This window comes from Hippocampus bargibanti, linkage group LG09 (assembly GCF_051943395.1).
Source record: "Hippocampus bargibanti isolate YZ-2025 linkage group LG09, ASM5194339v1, whole genome shotgun sequence".
Taxonomy (NCBI): Eukaryota; Metazoa; Chordata; class Actinopteri; order Syngnathiformes; family Syngnathidae; genus Hippocampus; species Hippocampus bargibanti.
The window spans coordinates 23,239,529-23,259,080 of NC_142742.1; the positions used below are offsets into that span (position 1 = coordinate 23,239,529).

The 19,552-nt window shown below is 44.9% G+C and overlaps 1 protein-coding gene across 1 annotated transcript; it reads left to right on the plus strand.

Moving 5' to 3' along the window:
* Positions 1–699: 699 nt before the first annotated feature.
* On the plus strand, positions 700–14,149 carry ccn6 (cellular communication network factor 6). The gene is made up of 5 exons (XM_089005065.1): positions 700–914; positions 2,693–2,978; positions 5,325–5,561; positions 13,531–13,724; positions 13,819–14,149. Exons 1-5 carry the CDS (start codon positions 867–869, stop codon positions 14,098–14,100), a joined length of 1,047 nt encoding a protein of 348 aa, XP_088861191.1. The 5' UTR covers positions 700–866; the 3' UTR covers positions 14,101–14,149.
* Positions 14,150–19,552: the final 5,403 nt, after the last annotated feature.

Below are 19,552 nucleotides of genomic sequence, written 5' to 3' on the forward strand. Positions count from 1 at the left end.
TTGAAAATATCAGCTTGCATGTTTTGGGTATTTTAGATGCTATAAAACGTTTTTCTGATGTCAGTTAGGAAACAAAAAATGGTGTCGGTTGTCCTTTAAAATGGTTCAGATTTTTTTGCACCAACTGTTCAATTGTTATCGTAATTCATTCTACCACTGATCACTTTAGCTCTGCTTGATACTTTTCACATTGTCTCACAGTTGTTCCTGAAAGTTATCAATTACATTAAAGAATATTCTTCCATACTTATCTGTCATGTGTTTTCTTTTGTTGGGATGATAATAGTGCAGGGTGTCCTACCGGAAAAGATGATTAAGATTCTCATTCTGATATTGAAACTATTAACTTATCGCACCAATATACTTTACACAGACCACCCCCCAAAAAATAATAATAACACCTCCCCCGAAAAATTGGAACCCTGCATGGAACTTCACACCAAAATGTCAGATTTGAACATTCTGTCACGTTTTATGATTGAAGATCTTTTTTTTAATCAATGTATGGCATTGTATGATGGCTCTGACTGAATGACTTTTACTTGATTTACTTATTTTTTTGTTTGTTTTTTAAACAATGAAACCATGGTGCTCACTAAGGTGCTGCTTTTGTAGGGTAAACAAGTAGGTGGGGCAAGAAGCATTCCAACATTTTTGAACATGAATGTTTCCTCTCTGGTCCGAGACGGCAGAGAAACATGCTCAGAGACCAGACAGAGGGACTCTTTGTGCCCTTCTTCCCACCTCAAACTTGCACACCATTTCTCACTCCAGTCCCTCAAATGCTCCTACTTTTCTTTAACTTACTCATCGTTCTTGAGACGTTTGTCTGCAATCCACTCATAAAAATAACTTGATCCAAAGAGATGGTGTCTCTGCGATGCTGTGTGATCTTGGTCATCCTCGTGCATCAGGTAAGGCCTTTATTCACTTTGTTTCTTTAAAAATAAAAGAATAAAAGAATAAAAAAATAGAACAATAAATAAATAAATAAATAAATTTTCCTTATAAATCAAATAATGTCAACATAAATATTAATAGTGCTTGATTAATTCTGGGGTGGTCACAAAACCGAGAGTTCAGCAAAATTCAGTTGTACTGGAGTACATCAAGGAACAGCAAGATCCGATTTTTCGCTTTTGTTTTTGAATTTCTTGTTTTTATGACAATACGGTTGTGTCTTGCTATAGTGCCGCTCACTTGTTACGCGATCAGTGCATGAAGGATTCAGTTTGTTGTGGAGTTTAGTACAGTTACTCCAATGCCTGTCTCACATGAAGTCAAGCTTATAAAAGGACAACCGACACCATTTTTTTGTTTCCTAACTGACATCAGAAAAAACGTTGTATAGCATCTAAAATAACCAAAACAAGCAGGCTGATATTTTTAGTCAAATGCAAAACACCAATGAAATGAGTTAAAGTGTCCCAAAACTACCTCAAAATGACCTCGGGATGGCGAGTTTCGGAAAGGTCCCGCCGCCTTGTTCGTGACGTCACGCCAAGACGTCTTGCCTTGCTCGAGAATCAAAACAATGGCTTCAGATTTGGAGAAGATGCTTTCTTGTTACTCATCCAGTTATGAATATGATTCAAATAGTTCTGAAGAAGAAAGCATAAATGTTTGCAATCGACTAATTTCGCCATCTACACAGATCAACACGAAGTTTTCAGACCAAACAAAGTACCTAAAATACAATGTGTGTCGCTTTCTCGGTCAGGGGTGTTCCTGACGTCACGTCACGTAAGGAATCGTCACTAACTCACAAAGAAGACTTCCTGTATATTGAGCGGGAATCTTAAAACGTAAAATAAAGCTATATGCCGTGGAATCTTTGTAAAATACACTCAGTAGAATTCATTTGAAGTGATTTTACTAATTATGGACACAACTTCTCCAAAGTGGCGTCGGTTGTCCTTTAAATATCAAGTGATTCGATAGAAAATTTTTCCATCCAAGAATGTAATTGTAAAATTCAGACAAAGGTAAACCAACTAAAAATAGAATGCAGGTAGGTAATAGGGGGAAATTTTTCAAAGCTGCCAGGGAGGCCCTGCATGAGAAAGTAATTGTTTCCCTTGTTAAATTTTGAATTACAGTGATCCCTTGCTACTTCGCGGTTCACTTATCGCAGCTATAATGCATCACAGATTTTTTTTCAGGGGAAAACAACTTTTTTTAAACAGTCTTTCTCCAAGAGAAGAACAATGTTATCGGTATTTGTTGGCACTTTGTCTTTTTTTTTGGTTTTTCTTTTATTTTGAGAATTGAAAAAAAAAAGAAAAAAAAAAAAGTTTTTTTTAATTTTTTTATTAACGGCATGCAAATGTGCAAACAAAAAAAGTAAAAGAAACAACACTGCAAACAACACTGCATCAAACACACTGGCCTTGACAGCATTCTGCTCCATGAGCTGGTCTCTATTCTCAAAAATAAAGAAAGAATGCCAACAACTACCGATAACAATGTTCTTCAATCGGAGAAAGAATTCTTTCCAAAAAAAAAAAAAAAAAAAGCTGACGACATTGTACTTCGCGGATTTCACCTATTGCGGGCTATTTTTGGAACGTATCTCCCGCGATAAACGAGGGTTCGCTGTAACTCTTTTTCATAGTTCACAGCCATTTTCAAAGGCTATTTGTCATCCTTTGCATGGAGCCATTTACATTCCTTTGAACTGTATTTTTTTTAGTGTCTTAGCAGGGATCATGTCAATGGCCAGCTTCTGGTTCATCGTCATGGAAATGAGCGCAAACTGGCAAAGAGGCAACAGTTTTGTCACTGGCCGTGTAAGTGCGGGGAAATACCTCATTGTCCACCGGGAGTGAGTTCTGTGCTGGATGGTTGCGGCTGCTGCAAGAGTTGCGCAAAACAAATTGGAGATCCATGCAACGAGAGGGACATTTGTGATGTGCATAAGGGAATGTACTGTGACTTCTCAGCCGACCAACCCAGATTTAAAATTGGTGTATGCACCTGTGAGTAGAAATTTTCTAAATAATACACTGTATTGTGCAACAAAAAAAGCTGAGGTAGTTTTTGGATTAAAGATGACTCATTGGTGTGAGAGAGAAGGAAACAGAAAGTTAGATGAGAAGGAAGATGGTGACCCCACACAGAATAAACCCAATAGTGAAAAAAATACAATATACATTCCCTTTTTTAAGTCAGCTATTTCCAAACTATATTCCCATCCATGCTTTAGTAGAGCTGGGAAGTCTATAATCTGTGGCAAAATTGTGCCGTGCTCTTCAGATAAAAAACAACAATGTGAGCAGCATTAAAAGGTTCTCTCTCACATCCCGGGCCAGTTTAGGATGTTATTTGTTATTTTTTTGCTTTGCCGGGCTTGATGTATGTTTCAATTTCCATGAATACAGTAAAGTCTCGTTATATCGATATCGGATATATCGATAGTCCCGGTTATATCGATACTATTTCTATGCACGCACGGAGAAAATTACATGCAAACAGAGTCGGATATATCGATAGTCCCGGTTATATCGATATTTTTTCGGACTCCCTTGAATATCGATATAACGAGACTTTACTGTATGTTGTCACTCATCTGTGGTCTCAACTCAAGGTTGCTTCTATTTCCCCGAAATGGGACTGAGAATTTTTTTTTCTTGCCCAATTTGGAGTTTGAGTCTTGAGATGTCAGCAAGTCAAATGGGAGAATTTGACTTGCTGACAATTTTCTTTTGTGAATAAGTGATACTCAACTTAAAACTTAAAGGACAACCGACACAATTTTTTTGTTTCCTAACAGACAACAAAAAAATGTTTAATAGCATCTAAAATACCCAAAACACGCCGGCTGATATTTTTGTCAAATGCAAAACACCAATAAAAATGAGTTAAAGTGTCCCAAAACTACTCCAAAATGACCTCGGAGATGGTGAGTTTCAGAAGGTCCCGCCCCCTTGTCCGTGACGTCACGCCAGGACCCTTTCCCTTGCTTTAGAATCAAAACAATGGCTTCAGATTCAGAGAAGATGCTTTCTTGTTACTCATCAATGCATACATAGCATGTGGCAGCTGCTGAATTTGAAACCCAATTTGAAATGTGTTAGTGCATGCATGCATTTCCGAATGTGTGTGCGCGTGCGCGTGTGTGTGTGTGTGTGTGTGTGTGTGTGTGTGTGTCTGTGTGTGTGTGTGTGTGTGTGTGTGTGTGTGTGTGTGTGTGTGTGTCTGTTTGTGTATGTGTGCGTATGTGTGTTATTGTGTTTGTGCACATGGGAGGTGTGAGGGTAATTATTAATGAAGCAGGAATCAATAGAAAGAACAAAAATATTATTCAATATTTGGGCTGGCACATAATGAAACTGCCTGTACCTAGTGGGGCAGGCAGCTTACGCGGATGGCAAGAGGCGCAAGGGAAGAAGAGAGGGCCTAGCTGTTTGGGAGAGCTTTTGTAAAGATCGGCAGCATGTGACATCATCGACAGGAAGTATAATAAAAACGGAGGTCTGAGAAAATAAAACAATGTGTAAGGAAGTCAAAAGATGTTAAAAAGTGTTCCGAGAGCGAACTGTCCTCAGAGTGTGTGTGTGTGTGGTGCTTATAACATACTCCTTCCAATTGGAACACCTCCTCTCCCTTACAGCATGCAAACATATGCGACAGTGATACCTCGGTTTATGAACCCCTTGGTTTACGAACTTTTCTGTTTACGAATATTAAATTTATGAAAATTTTATCTTTGGCATACGAACTATTTTTCGGGATACACACGGAGCTGCCACAATGAGTGATGCATCGTCCGTGAATGAGTCCTATCAACTCAGCTTAACAGAACACAATTGATCAGGAATTAGATAAAATTATCGCAGAGAAAGCACCTACAAGGGATCATTCCTCAAGATGGTGAAAGAAGGTTACGTTCCTCATCAAGTGTTTAATGCTGATGAAACCGGCCACTCCATTCCATCAAGCCATCAACGACCATCACAAAGGTAAACAAAACAACTTTATTATAAAACTATAGTTATTTTTTTAATTATAATATCATAGCACATTTATTATACATAAAATAAGGTATATTTTGTGTAGTTTTAAGGCTAAGGAAAGTAGAAAATTATGTTTTATGTGGACCTGGGAACGGATTATTCTCATTTTAATGGTTTGCTTTTGGAAATTAATTTTTGGGAGACACACTTTTTGCCTTACACACTCTGTCTGGGAACCAATTAAGTTTGTAAGCCAAGGTATCACTGTACTTACAAAAACTTCAAAACAGCCCCCCCCCTCAAAAAAAAAAAAATATATATATATAGTAATCAGCGCTGGAGCCATGAGTTTGTCTTTCTTTTTTCCAGATATGATGGGAGTTGGCTGTGATGTTATAGGAGCCCATTATGAGAACGGAGAAGCCTTCCAACCAAATCCCCTTTACAAGTGCACGTGTATTGCAGGTGTCATTGGTTGTATTCCTGTATTCTTGCAGAAGTCTGCAGGTCTTTTGGGCCCCACCCCGCTGATAGGAAACTTGCATGCAAGCCTTCATAGCGACAAGAATTTGAAGAAAAATGTACAGGATACAGTCTACATGTCAGGTGTGTATTGGGTGGGAGACAAAAACCGTACAGTGCAAGATATTCGAGATATTCACCAGGAAGGTCTGTGCGGGTACATCTGCAAAACCCTGTATTGCTTTTGTTAAAATTATTTCAATGTTTGGGGCCTGACCATTTACTGCTGTTAATGTATGAGTGCCAGAGGAGAGACCACTGTGAGGTCCCGATTCTAGAAGTAGATCCATCCATTCTTTCAATTCCTGATACACTTATTCCAGTGGTCGGCAACGCAAAATGTTAAAATGGGAAATTGCATAGAGCTGCAAAAAATACAAATCAGGGGTGTCAAAGTCATTTTTTGCAGTGGGCCACATTGTAGTTACGGTTTCAGTCCTATGCAGAACAGCAGTGGGCAGAGAGCATCACCTTGGTATATGCCACATTTGATGGACACTTGCGTTCGTGGCTTGCCATTGGATTTAAGTGTGGTATATATATATATATATATATATATATATATATATATATATATATATATATATATATATATATATATATATATATATATATATATATATATATATATATATATATATATATATATATATATGTGGTATATATATATATATATATATATATATATATATATATATATATATATATATATATATATATATATATATATATATATATATATATATATATATATATATATATATATATATATATATATATATATACCACACATATATACCACACTTGAATCCAATCCAACTTGCGTTCGTGGCTTGCCATTGGATTCAAGTGTGGTATATATATATATATATATATATATATATATATATATATATATATATATATATATATATATATATATATATATAGAGAGAGAGAGAGAGAGAGAGAGAGAGAGAGAGAGAGAGAGAGAGAGAGAGAGAGAGAGAGAGAGAGAGAGAGAGGGCACCCGGTAGGACACCGGCGATCCAGACCCCCGCCATCCAGACCCCATCCTCTTCTTCTTTTCCTTTCGGCTTTTCCCTTCAGGGGTCGCCACAGCGAATCAATGTCCTCCATCTATCCCGGTTTTGTGCATCCTCCTCTCTCACATCAGCTAAAGATATGCAGGTTTGAACTCCAGACTTGGAGTCCAAACTTCTGAGTTACGAGTCCCACAATATGTTGTACAGATAACATCCGATTTACGACCGGGTTCCGTTCCAACCAAACAGTTGTAAGCTAAATGGTCGTGAGTCGAAATCCATTCAAAATGTTGAATAGAGACTCTGTGCTAAATGTTTTGCAAACAACCTGATTCGGATGTCACAAGGGCGGGAGGGCGGGGGTCTGGATCGCCGGTGTCCTACCGGGTGCCCTCTGCCAACCATTACCCCGCTCTCCGCGCCGACCAACCGCACGGCTGTCTATGGCGCCGACGCGCTCGACATGCCACTTCGCCCCAAAGCAGCACAAACTGTCTCAAAGAGGTGGCGGCGGCCCGACGCGGCGTTCTTGTCACCCCGCTCCGCACGCCCAAGCGCCGACGTCTACCTGCCTTGGCTCTAGCCCTGTCCACGCCGGTGGACACTCCCCCATACGGTGCCATCACATGGTCGATTGCAGTGCGAGAGTGAGATCCTGGCTGGCTGACCAAAATTGTCGTATGCCTGTCCAGATTGCTTGCACGATGCGGTGTCAGGCGTTGAATTAAAATGAAAAAAATAGGGTCTGGCGGTCATCGTCGTAAGTTCGGGTGGTCGTAAGCCGGATGCTATCTGTATTTTATTTATCAAATGTTTGAGTCGGAGATACTTATGCATTAGATAGAGTATAGAACCTTTTTTTCATTTTCAACTAATTTCACAATGGACATTAAATAAAACGATTGTGCACCTCATTGCGAGATGCCGTTGCAACTCAAACTAAAACCTATCTAGACAATAACCAACAAAATTTTTAATCTGGATTCTGCACCCAACACAGCACTGAAACAGCCCGACTCACCAATAACTTCCTCCTCTCCTCTGACTCTGGCTAACTCTCCATCCTCATCCTTCTCGACCTATGGCTGCCTTTGACATCATCAACCACTCAATTCTACTATCTCGCTTGCAATCCCTAAACATCATTACCATCACTGGCGAAGGTAGCCTTCATTACCAGCCTGCTCACGGGAGAAGCCGAGACCTGGGTGCTGGCCATCCGGGAGTCCCGACCGGAGCTGCGCGCCTCGTACCCAGACTTCGTCGCCTAGATACGCCGGGTCTTCCATCACCCGGTGACGGAGGTCGAGGCTGAGGGGAGACTACTCGACTGTGTCCAAGGGGCCTGTTCGGCCGCGGAATACTCCGTCGCCTTCCGCATCCAGGCCGCTGGCAGCGGCTACAGCGACCGAGCGTTGAGGGGGGTGTTTCGTCGCGGTTTGAACGCCGACCTTAAGAACGAGTTGTCTACCCGCGACGCTGGCACCACCTTCGACGACCTGGTCACCATAGTTATCGGCTTGGATTACTGTCTTCAGGAGCGGCAGAGGGAGCAGCGCAGCCGGCGGATCAACAAGCCCCGAAGCCGGTCCAGGACTACCACACCCGGCAGCGAGGGCGTGCGGCACCTGGAGGAATCCCCCGAACCCATGCTGATAGGGGCGGGGGGAACGACTGCACCTACACCGGGGATCGTCGCACCCAAGGCCCCCAGCCTAAGACCTCAGGTCTACGCAAGTCCCCGTCGAAACGGCGACCACGGCGACCTCTGGAGGTCAAATCCACGAACCCCTTTACGCGGTTGGAGCTGGACAGCGAATTAATCGGCCCTTCCAGCTCCCAAACCATGCGGGCACAAGTGGACTCGGGGGCCGACGGGTGCATCATTGACCCCCAGCTGGCTGACTCGTTGGGCTGCCAGCTGATCGATCTCCTTCCCCCTAAGGAGATCGTCGACCTTGACGACAGACTGTTAGCCCGAGTTGCCCACCTCACTGCCCCGCTTAAACTCCGGGTAGCGGGGAACCACGTTGAGCACCGCCAATTCTTCGTTATGCCCTCCCGGAACGCGCCGTTGGTATTGGGTCTCCACTGGCTCAATACCCACGACCCGTCCATTTCCTGGGAGGGCCCCACCATTCAGGGCTGCAGCCTCTACTGCTACGCGCACTGCCTGCGGTCGGCAACGGCAGGGCGAGACCCCTCCCGCGGTGGCCCGCCCGAGGCCATGTGCCTCAAGGGCGTGCCACAGTGCTACCACGACCTGCGGGAGGTGTTCAGCAAAGACAACGTCCAATCCCTGCCGCCCCACCGACTGTATGACTGTGCCATTGACTTGCAGCCAGGGGCTCCATTATCGGACTCCAGACTTTTCCACATTTCACAACCAGAACGAGAAGCCCTGAGCACTTACATAGACTCCTCCCTTGCGGCGGGACTCATCCGGCCGTCACGGTCTCTGCTGGGCTGAACGACATCACCTTCCGTAACAAATACCCCCTCCCTCTCATGGACTCAGCCTTCACGCCCCTTCAGTCAGCAACCATTTTTTCTAAATTAGACCTCCGTAGTGCGTGCCATTTGGTCCGCATCCGGGAGGGGGATGAATGGAAAACTGCATTTAAGACACCTTTAGGGCATTTTGAGTATCTGGTGATGCCGTTCGGACTCACGAACGCGCCCGCCGTCTTCCAGAATTTGATCAATGATGTGCTCAGGGACTTCCTCAATGTTTTTGTTTTCGTTTATCTGGATGACATTCTCATTTTTTCCCGTTTTGCAGAGGAGCACCGGCAACACGTCCGACGGGTCCTGGCGCGGTTCCTGCAAAACCGGCTCTACGTGAAGGCAGAGAAGTGCGAGTTCCATGTCCACCCTCTGTCTTTTCTAGGGTTCATCGTGGAGCAGGGGCAGATCAGGGCCGACCCCGCCAAAACTAAAGCGGTGGTGGAATGGCCGATCCCAAAGACGCGCAAGCAGCTCCAGCGGTTTTTGGGGTTTGCCAACTTCTACCGCCGCTTCATTCGCGGATATAGTCAGAAGGCACTCCCCCTCACTAACCTCACGTCCACCAATATCCCCTTTAGGTGGACGCCCGACGCTGAGGGGGCGTTCAACCGCCTCCGTCTAGCCTTCACTAATCCCCCTGTCCTGCGTCATCCCGACCCGGACCTCCCGTTCACGGTCGAGGTTGACGCGTCCGAGTCCGAAGTAGGGGCCGTCCTTTCCCAGCGCTCTCCCACTGACCAGAAGCTATGCCCATGCGCCTTCTTCTCCCGCCGGCTCAGCCCCGCCGAGGCAAATTATGACGTCGGCAATCGGGAACTGCTGGCGGTCGTCCTGGCTCTGCAGGAATGGAGACACTGGCTCGAGGGAGCTAAACACCCCTTCACCGTCTACACGGACCATAAAAACCTGGCGACCATCCGGTCTGCCAAGAGACTAAACACACGACAGGTCACTCTTCCACACCCGTTTTAACTTTTCTCTCACCTACTGCCCAGGGTCACAGAACATCAAGCCCGATGCCCTATCCCGCATCCATGAGCCGGCAGAAAGGGAGGAGACCACCACCAACATCCTGCCGTCCCAGCGCATCCTGGCTGCCCTGAGGTGGGAGGTTGAGAGGAAAGTTCAGCAAGCCCAGGGACAACCCCCATCCCCAGGGGCTGTCCCAAGGATCGCCTGTTCTCCCCCCCCCCTCTACGCACGGAGGTGCTCATCTGGGGGCACACCTCCAAGATAGCCTGTCACCCGGGGGTCAACAGGACGATCCAACTCATCGCCCAACGGTTCTGGTGGCCGGGATTCAGGAGGGACATCACCCTCTTCGTGAAGGCCTGCCCGACCTGCGCCCGTGGGAAAGCCTCCCACCAGCCACCGACAGGACTCCTCCAGCCTCTACCGGTGCCGTCCAGACCCTGGTCCCACATCTCCGTCGACTTCGTGACAGGCCTCCCCCCCTCCCGTGGCAAGACGGTCGTCCTCACCGTAGTGGACCGATTCTCCAAGTCGTCCCACTTCGTCCCGTTAACCAGGTTGCCGTTCGCCATCGAGACGGCTCAACTCCTGGTTAACCACGTCGTCTGTCTCCACGGGATTCCGACGAACATCGTGTCGGACCGGGGACCGCAGTTCGTGTCCAAGGTATGGAAACGTTTATGTCGGTCCCTAGGGGCGTCGGCTTGCCTGTCGTCGGGATACCACCCCCAGACCAATGGACAGACGGAGAGGAAGAACCAGGACCTGGAGGCGGCCCTCCGGTGCGTGTGCCTCCACAACCCGGCGTCGTGGGCCCTACACCTACCCTGGGTGGAGTACGCCCACAACTCCCTGGTCTCCGCAGCCACAGGTCGGTCCCCATTCATGTCCGCCTGTGGCTAACAGCCGCCCTTGTTTCCCACCCAGGAGGGTCAGGTGGAAGTCCCGTCTATTGAACATCACGTCAGACGGGCCCACCGAGTCTGGAAGGAGACCAGGGACGCCTGACACGCACCGCGTCCCGGAACCAGAGGGTGGCGGACCGTCATCGGCGACGGGCACCCAGCTACCAGGTCGGGCAGGAGGTTTGGCTGTCCACGAGGGACCTTCGGCTAGCAGGATCTTCAGCCAAACTGGGCCCACGCTTCACGGGTCCCTTCCCCATCGAGACTATCCTCAGCCCGGTCTCGGTGAGGCTCCGGCTGCTACCCACCATGCGGATCCACCCCGTATTCCACGTTTCCCTCCTCAGTGGAAACCAGCTCCTTAGCCCCCATGCCAACCCCCCCACCCCCCCCCCGGATGTTGGCCGACAGACCGGTCTACACCGTGCGGGAGATACTGGACTCCAGGCGCATGGGCAGGGGAGTGCAGTACCTGTTCGACTGGGAGGGCTATGGACCGGAGGAGCGACAGTGGCTCCCACGTGCCTGGATCCTTGACCCGTCTCTCATCCGGGCGTTCCATGCGGCTCACCCATCCAAACCTGGTGGGCCGCCAAGAGGCGTCTGTTGAGGGGGGGGGGGCACTGTCACAACTCGTCGCCGTCCTGGGCGCGCCCTGCCCCTTCTGTCACCTCCTCCACTGCTCCATGGAGACGGCCCCTCCCATCATCACGCACCTGGGTTCCCACAGCTGTTTGTCATTTCCTTGATTGTGCCTTCTGACTATATTTGCCGATCGCACACTACTGTCTCCGTCGGAGTATTCTGAAAGCCACCCTTGCTACTACCGTGCCGTCAGGTCTGCCGCTATCGATCACTACCAATTACCTCATCCTGCTGTCATCTTTGCATGCATGTCTCAGTAAAGACTTTTGTTCATGAGAATCTGTCTCGCCGTGTATTTTGGATCCAACCTCCCCGCTTTCCTTTCGTCACCCGAGCCCTGCCCTCAAGCCTCAAGTGACGTGATACCAGTTCCTTTTATACCCATGCAATTCTACATCTCTACCAAATCATTTAGCCAAACAATCAACTCCACTCTGTGTAAATGTCTCTAAGATATTAAATCTTGGATGCAAACAAATGTTCTCACTCTTAACTGTGCTATATCTCAACTGCTAATAGTTGGTCCTCAGTCCCTCACCCAAACTGCCTCCAACTTGAATCTCCTTATCGACAACTGCAGACTGTTCCCCTCCTCCAATGTCGCAACCTTGGTGTCCTTTTTGATAATTGCCTCTCTTTCGACCAAGACATCATTCAAATCACCAAAACCGCATTCTTCCACCTCAAAAACATTTCTCGTCTCCGCCCTTCACTTTTTTTCAATGCCGCTCAAAACCTCATCCACGCCTTCATCACCTCCCGCCTTGCCTACTGCAATAGCATCCTTTACGATATAGCCTCCAAACTCCTCAATAAACTACAGTACATCCAGAATGCTGACATTCGTCGATTCACCCATACACGGAGTCATGATCACATCACCCCATCATCAAAAACCTCCACTGGCTCCCTGTTCCCCGGCATATTCAATTTAAACTACTCCTACAGACCTATAAAGCCCTTCACAATCAGGCCCCTACTTTTCTGACTTTCTTCACCAATACACTCCGTCCCGTAATGTCCGTTCCTCCAACACAAACCTCCTTGACATCAAACACAAACCTTGGGGGATCAAGCCTTCTCTTTAGCAGCCCCCACCTTCTGGAACACTCTACCCCAACACATCCGCAATTGTACCGACCTCCAATCATTCAAATCAGCGTTTAAAAACGCATTTGTTTGGCAGTGCTTTTCAAACATTTTACCCATGCTTCCTTGTAGATCTATTTTGATGTCAATTATGTATGCTTGTCTTCAGCCGTACATTTTATTTTGCATTTTAAGCTTTTGTAAGAGTGCAATGAAAAGCGCTTTCAAATTATTATTATTATTATTATTATTATTATTATTATTATTATTATTATTATTATTATTATAACAGAGTGTTGCATGTTTCTTGATTCCTCTGAAATAATGCTTCAGGAGGCTTACAGTGCATGCACATGTGCTTTGGATATTAAATTGACTCTTGACATTCAAACTCTTATATATCTGCTAGAACATGGAAAATGCTTGGTTCGTCACAGAGTAACCAATCAGAACATTCAATAGAATCCCTTTTAAGTTTCATCAAAATGGCTGCTGTACCAATGTCATCAAAAATAACACACCCATGTTCGTAAGGCCCAATTCATGCACAGCATTTTAACGCACCAAAACTGAAAAATCCCCAAAATAATGCCCTTTACATGTTATGTATGAAATGTATTTCACTCCCATCCGAGCACACACTCCACAATAACGGAAAGAAAATATAATTTAAAAAAAACATGCAACATGCAACATGCACACAAATATTTTTTTTATTGTTGTTTTTTTTTAACAGAGCAACTGTTATCACAGAATATTTCAGCCTGAAACAGTTTCTGGTTCTGGCAGTCCCAAATGCTGGATTGTTTGTGGAGAGATATGGAATCCAACAAGTTATCAACCGTATCCATGTTAGCTGTTCCATTTTTTGTTACTAATGGATTATGTGTCTTTCTAATTATTATGAAGCTCACAAGAATCCTCCTTTGGCCTGGAAAAAGAACTGTCTGATCCAAACTACCTTCTGGAGCCCTTGTTCCAAGTCTTGTGGCTTGGGCATGTCCGTGCGTGTAAACAATAACAACAACAAATGTGAGATGAGGAAGGATATGCGTCTGTGTCTACTTCGCCCATGTAAAAAGAGTGCGCTCAACAGAATTCAGGTGGTTATAAAAACATTCCATTCAAATTGTTGGATTAATACGGTACATGTTTTTAAACAGTATTAATGAAATTACTTTTACTTGTGACTTCTAGATGCCAAAAGGGAAAACTTGCCAACCGCAATTCAAGCCAAAACAAGGGGAAAAGTTTGTGCTTTCGGGTTGCACATCTATCAAGAAGTTCAAACCGACGTATTGCGGTATTTGTGCTGACAAGCGGTGCTGTTACCCCAACAAGTCGAGAATGATCATGGTCAACTTCAACTGCCCAGGAGGCTCGAAGATAGAATGGAAGATGCAGTGGACAACATCTTGTAGCTGTCAGAGCAAATGCACTGATTCAGCTGATATGTTTTCAGACCTGCGTTTAATGTAACCAAACCGGTCCTGATGGTCGTGGTGGTTATTTTCAGTATGCTGAATCATCTCATCTCATCTCATCTCATTTTCCATACCGTTTATTCCTCATTAGGGTCGCGGGGGTTGCTGGAGCCTATCTCAGCTGTCTTCGGGCACGAGGCGGGGGACACCCTGAATTGGTTGCCAGCCAATCGCAGGGCACACAAAGACATACAACAGTCACTCTCACACTCACACCTAGGGACAATTTGGAGTGGTCAATCTGCCTGCCATGCATGTTTTTGGAGTGTGGGAGGAAACCGGAGGACCCGGAGAAAACCCACGCGGGTCCGGGGAGAACATGCAAACTCCACACAGGGAGGCCGAACCGGGACACGAACCGGCGACCTCTGCACTGTGAAGCCGGTGTGCTAACCACTCGACTACCGGGCCGCCCTATGCTGAATCAGTTCATTTAAAAGATTCATGGAAAGTATTTGTTCAACAAATCGTTTATTTGTGAAAGAGAACGGCAGTATGTTCAGTTCATGGCTCATTCACAATTTCAATAGTGTGGCAGTAACTTGAGTTAAGTCCCCTTTCCGCCGGCAGTGCATGCTGGTCATTCAGTGGTCATACACAGGAGATTCATGAGTATATTCCGGTCTATAAAATGACCATCCACCTGATACACAGATGTGCCTTTCAGTTGTGGTCAAAAGTTATTTTAAGACTTTATTATGGGTTAACAGAAAAAGTGATCCAATCTGTTGGGTCAAAAATATACCTTTTATACATGCAGCAACACGATTAGGCAATTTTGGTGACTTAGAAAGTTGTGTCAGCGAAATGAGCTTCATAGCATAGCCTCTTAACTTCTTGTGAGTGATTATGAGTGACTAGGATTGGTGACTCCCCTGATGCCATTTAAATAGGGCTCATTGGACGCAAACGCCCACAAACGCTACAATGGGAAAGTGAAAGGAGCTCAGCATAGATCTGAAAAAGCGAATCATTGACTTGAACAAGTCAGGAAAGTCACTTGGAGCCATCTAAAAGCAGCTGTAGGTCCCAAGATCAAGAGTGCAAACAATTGTTTGTAAATATGAAGTGCACGGCATTGTTTTGTCGCCGCCACAATCGGGAAGAAAACGCGAGGTATCACCTGCTACTGAGAGAAAAATGGTCAGGAGGGCGAAGATTCAATCGAGAATCACCAAAAAGCAAATCTGTCTAGAATTAAAAGCTGCTGGAACACAGGTGTCAGTGTCCACAGTCAAGCGTGTTTTGCATCTCCAAGGCCAGAGGAGAGAAGGAAGCCCTTGCTCCAAAAGCGGCACCTTGAAGGTCGACAGAGGTTTGCTGCTGATCACGTAGACAAAAGCTACAGGCAAACTGCTACAAGCTACGCGGACTCGTCTTTCTTAGTGGCTTTCAACTTTCAAGTACACTTTACAGTTACGGTATAGTCCGAAGCACGAAATAGGCCTCTGATTGGCTGTCGTGCCGAGTATGCAAATTGCTGTAAAGTGTACTTGAGAGTTTTGAAAGGCGTTTAGAAGGAGGAGTCTGCGTGGCCCTTAGCAGACAACACAACGCAAACATTGCATTGAGCACCATGATGACAAACGACAACTGCAGCAAAATCTTCAGCAAGGGATATTTACCATAAATTAAGTAGGGGAACATTTGTGGTAGGTACTTCCTTAATTAAAAAAAAACCTTGATACTTTGCAACAATGTTTATTTTTTTCCGATTAGTCGTCTTATTGTGTTTCAAGTTGTGAAAAATGGGGCAGGCAACTTTATGGCCAGTCAGGCAACTTTTCAGAGTTGTCTGCCCTGGTGATCGCTGATTTTTTGTCATGAGTTTCAGACACTGCAAGTACATGTAAACTTTTGACCACAACTGTGTATGCGAAGTAATATTGAGCCACAACAGGTCTCACAACTCCTGTCAGAAGCCCCAACTCAATTTCTCCTTTAAGATTATAATGTTTAGAAGTATTTAGAAGTCTTGTATTTGGGAAAACTTGTTTTTATTTTTATATTAGATTTGGAAAACGTTTTTCATTCATTGCCTTATAGCCCGGTTCACCTTATATACGGAAAAAAGTTTGAAAATACACCATTCATTGGGGGGTGCGCCTTATTCACCGGTAAACACACAAAATTATAAACAATCGGAGGTTATGGATAATTATGTTTTGACTTTTGGCCAACGCTTTATTCAAATAAACTAGATACAATCGAATTAATTATGCTTTAATTGATTGGTGTTGTGTACAAAGCCTTTACTTGCCGATATATCACCCTGTGTGTATGTAAATATTACGTTTTGGGGTTCAGCAACCACCTTGACATATTTGACATTGCTCACAGTGCAGAGGTCATCGGTTCTATTTGTGTTGCTTTGTGTAAGCGGGTTCGGTAAATGATACAACTTCTGGATAGAGTTGAGGTTCTTTATTAGGACGGCTGTGTTGGTTGGAGGGAGAAGGCAATTGACATGTGTGGCTCTCGTAGGCTCTCATCAGACTGACTTGCAGCAGCGCGGATGCTCCTTTTATCTAAAACCAGGCATCACTAGTAGAACATGCAAATATGATTTGCTCATATCATTACATCTCCCTTTCTTAATTGAATTCTTTACTTTGAACAAATGTAATGAATTTAATTATCTCAGTAATCAGCAAATTTAAACTTGAATAAAGTCTTTCGAAATTTTGCAATAATAAATGTAACATTCACATGCAACATTCACATCATTTTTTTTCACCACATGATCACTTAGAAAAACATGTTAAATGGTTTCAATCAGTCTCTCAGGTTCGTCTGTGTAAGCTCTCTGTCGTACAGGAGTGGTCCATCGATGAGAAGGTTTCTTCAGCCGTCATCTGTACAAAAGTGAAGGTTTCGGACGTTTCGCCTCCTATCCAAGAGGCTTCGTCAGCGAACTAAAGTCTGACTGGTCGTATCGGCCCCATTTATATATCCCTAATGTCCAGACATGGTGGCGCCGGACACAGCTATGATAGGTCCCTACTCTCAGGTTGGGGGGGAGGGGGGGCAGGGGACCCCTCCCTGTGGCCCCAGCGATTCTTATAAAACAACAAAATCCATCATTAAACCGGTCTGGTAGTCTCTCAGGTTGTTTCATTTTCCTTGAGCATTTTCGGATAGCATGTCCTAGAATTAGTGGTGTTACAACAGTCTCTGTTCCAGTCTCTGTTCGTTGACTTGCTATGGTTGGTTCTTTGAGAAGATCTCGGCGGTTTCTTCTTAAAACAGCACCTTCCTCTGTCTGAATGTTGTATGACCTTGGTTGGACCTGAAGCAGAACAGTTCCTTTCTGTGACCATGTGTCTGCTTTGTCTTTGTACCGTACTTGGTCACAGTGTGTAGTTCAGGTAGGTTCCGTGTTCCTCTGTCATGGTAGAACTTCTGTTTTTGTTTCTGTTGTTCTTTGATCTTCCTCACTTTCTTCCCCTTCCTTTGTCTTTAGCAGGTTTTCCGGGATGGGTAAGTTGGATCTCAGCACACGTCCCATGAGTAGCTGGGCCGGGGACATACCACACTCGAGCGGCGTTGTGCGATACACCAGCAAGCTCTGGTAGAAATCCGTTCCACTGACTGTTGCCTTGTACATCAGCCTTTTCACAGTCTTGACAGAACTTTCCATTGGATTGTCGAAAATTTGGACTTGAGGTTATGTGTTTAAAATCCCACTCCTTTGCAAATTTTCTGAACTTCTCATTGGCGAATTGTGGACCGTTATCAGAAAAAACTTGGTTTGCATTCCCGTTTCTAGCAAATATGGCCTTCATGCATGTTATCACTGCTTCTGCTGTTGTAGCTTGCAGTCTGCAAAACCTCTGGATACAGGGACTAGAAGTCTGTGACCAAAAGATAATCTTTACCTTGACACGAAAACAGGTCAGCACCCACCTTCTGGTATGGTCTTTCTGGTGCTTGGTGTGGGTGTAGTTGTTCTGCCGGTTGATTTGCTTGATATTTGAGGCAAATTGTACATCTCGACACTTGATCTGTGATGTCTTGATTCATTCTAGGCCAGAACATCAGTTGTCTTGCACTTTTCTTGCACTTTTCAATTCCAAAATGTCCTTCATGGATCTTTTTGAGCATTTCACTTCTCAAAGTCTTTGGAATGACAATCTTACTGCCTTTGTATATGATGTCATCCACTACAGATAACTCCATCCTGTAGTTCCAATATTCTGCTATGTCTAGTGAACAATTTTGTTTCACTTCCATTCCATCCATCCATCCATCCATCCATCCATCCATCCATCCATCCATCCATCCATCCATCCATCCATCCATCCATCCATTCCATCCATTTTTGATGATTTTTTTCAGTTGTTTCAGTGTCTCATCTTTGTTTGTTTCCATCCGTATAATCTCCATCTTTGCATATGCAACTGGCAATGCACTTGTGATCAGAATCAGAATAAGAATCTGAATCATCTTTATTGCCAAGTATGTAGAACACACAAGGAATTTGTTTCCGGTAGAACACGCTGCACTAGTATCGTCGTCAAAAAAAAAACTGATAAAGTGGCACTATACAGTTCCATTTTGGCTACTGTTGAAAGAGTTCAAAGAGTTCAAAGAGTTAATGGCTTGGGGGAAGAAGCTGTTTAAATGTCTCCTGGATTTGGTGCGCATGGATCGGTAGCGCCTGCCTGAGGCGAGTAGCTGGAAAAGGTGGTGGGCAGGGTGCGGCGGGTCCAGTAGGATTTTCCGCGCGCTAGTTTGGACGGTGGGCGCGGTGCCAATGATTTTGAGTAATCATGTGTACGTAAGCTTCGACTTCATCCAGTTTGGCCTTCGAGTGCTCTTTCGAGTTAACAGCTCTGGATAGCGTGTCAGCTGTTCTCTCTTGATGGCTCTGTTTAGATCTCTGGGATCCAGGCATATTCTGAGTTTTCCATTCTTTTTGTCTACGACAACAAGGGAACTCACCCAGTCTGTCGGCTCTTCAATTTTCGTTATCACTTGCCTGTTCTCCATGTTGTCCAATTCTGATTTTAGCTGTTTTATAAAGCAAATGGGACTTTCCTGCATCGATGTATGACTGGTGGCACACTTTTGTCCACTCTGATTGTGTGTTCTCCTGGTAGGCAGCCTAACCCTTGAAACAAGTCTTTGTACTGCTCAATCAGTTGATCATATGCTGTCTCTTTTTGTCTGTCCACGACAAAAACTCTCTTCACTAGGTGTAGTCTCTCACATGCCGACAATCCTAGTAGACCCTGCACATCCCTTGGAACTTTATGTGTCACATTCACAATGCATTTTTCTTTCATTGGTATGACTGCACCCGCATAAGCTGCTACTTTCATGTTTGCTGTATGTATTTTTGGTCTCGGTCTGATCTTCATGAAATCAGTCTCTGAAATGACATTCACATTGGCTCCAGTATCCAATTCGAATTTTAGATGAATGTTGTTCACTTTCAGCGTAGT

Coding starts and splice junctions, on each gene's coding strand:
- ccn6 (XM_089005065.1), top strand. CDS start 867: ATGGTGTCTCTGCGATGCTGTGTGATCTTGGTCATCCTCGTGCATCAG. Junction 915..2,692: donor TGGTCATCCTCGTGCATCAG/GTAAGGCCTTTA, acceptor TATTTTTTTTAG/TGTCTTAGCAGGGATCATGT. Junction 5,562..13,530: donor GGATACAGTCTACATGTCAG/GTGTGTATTGGG, acceptor ATTATTATGAAG/CTCACAAGAATCCTCCTTTG.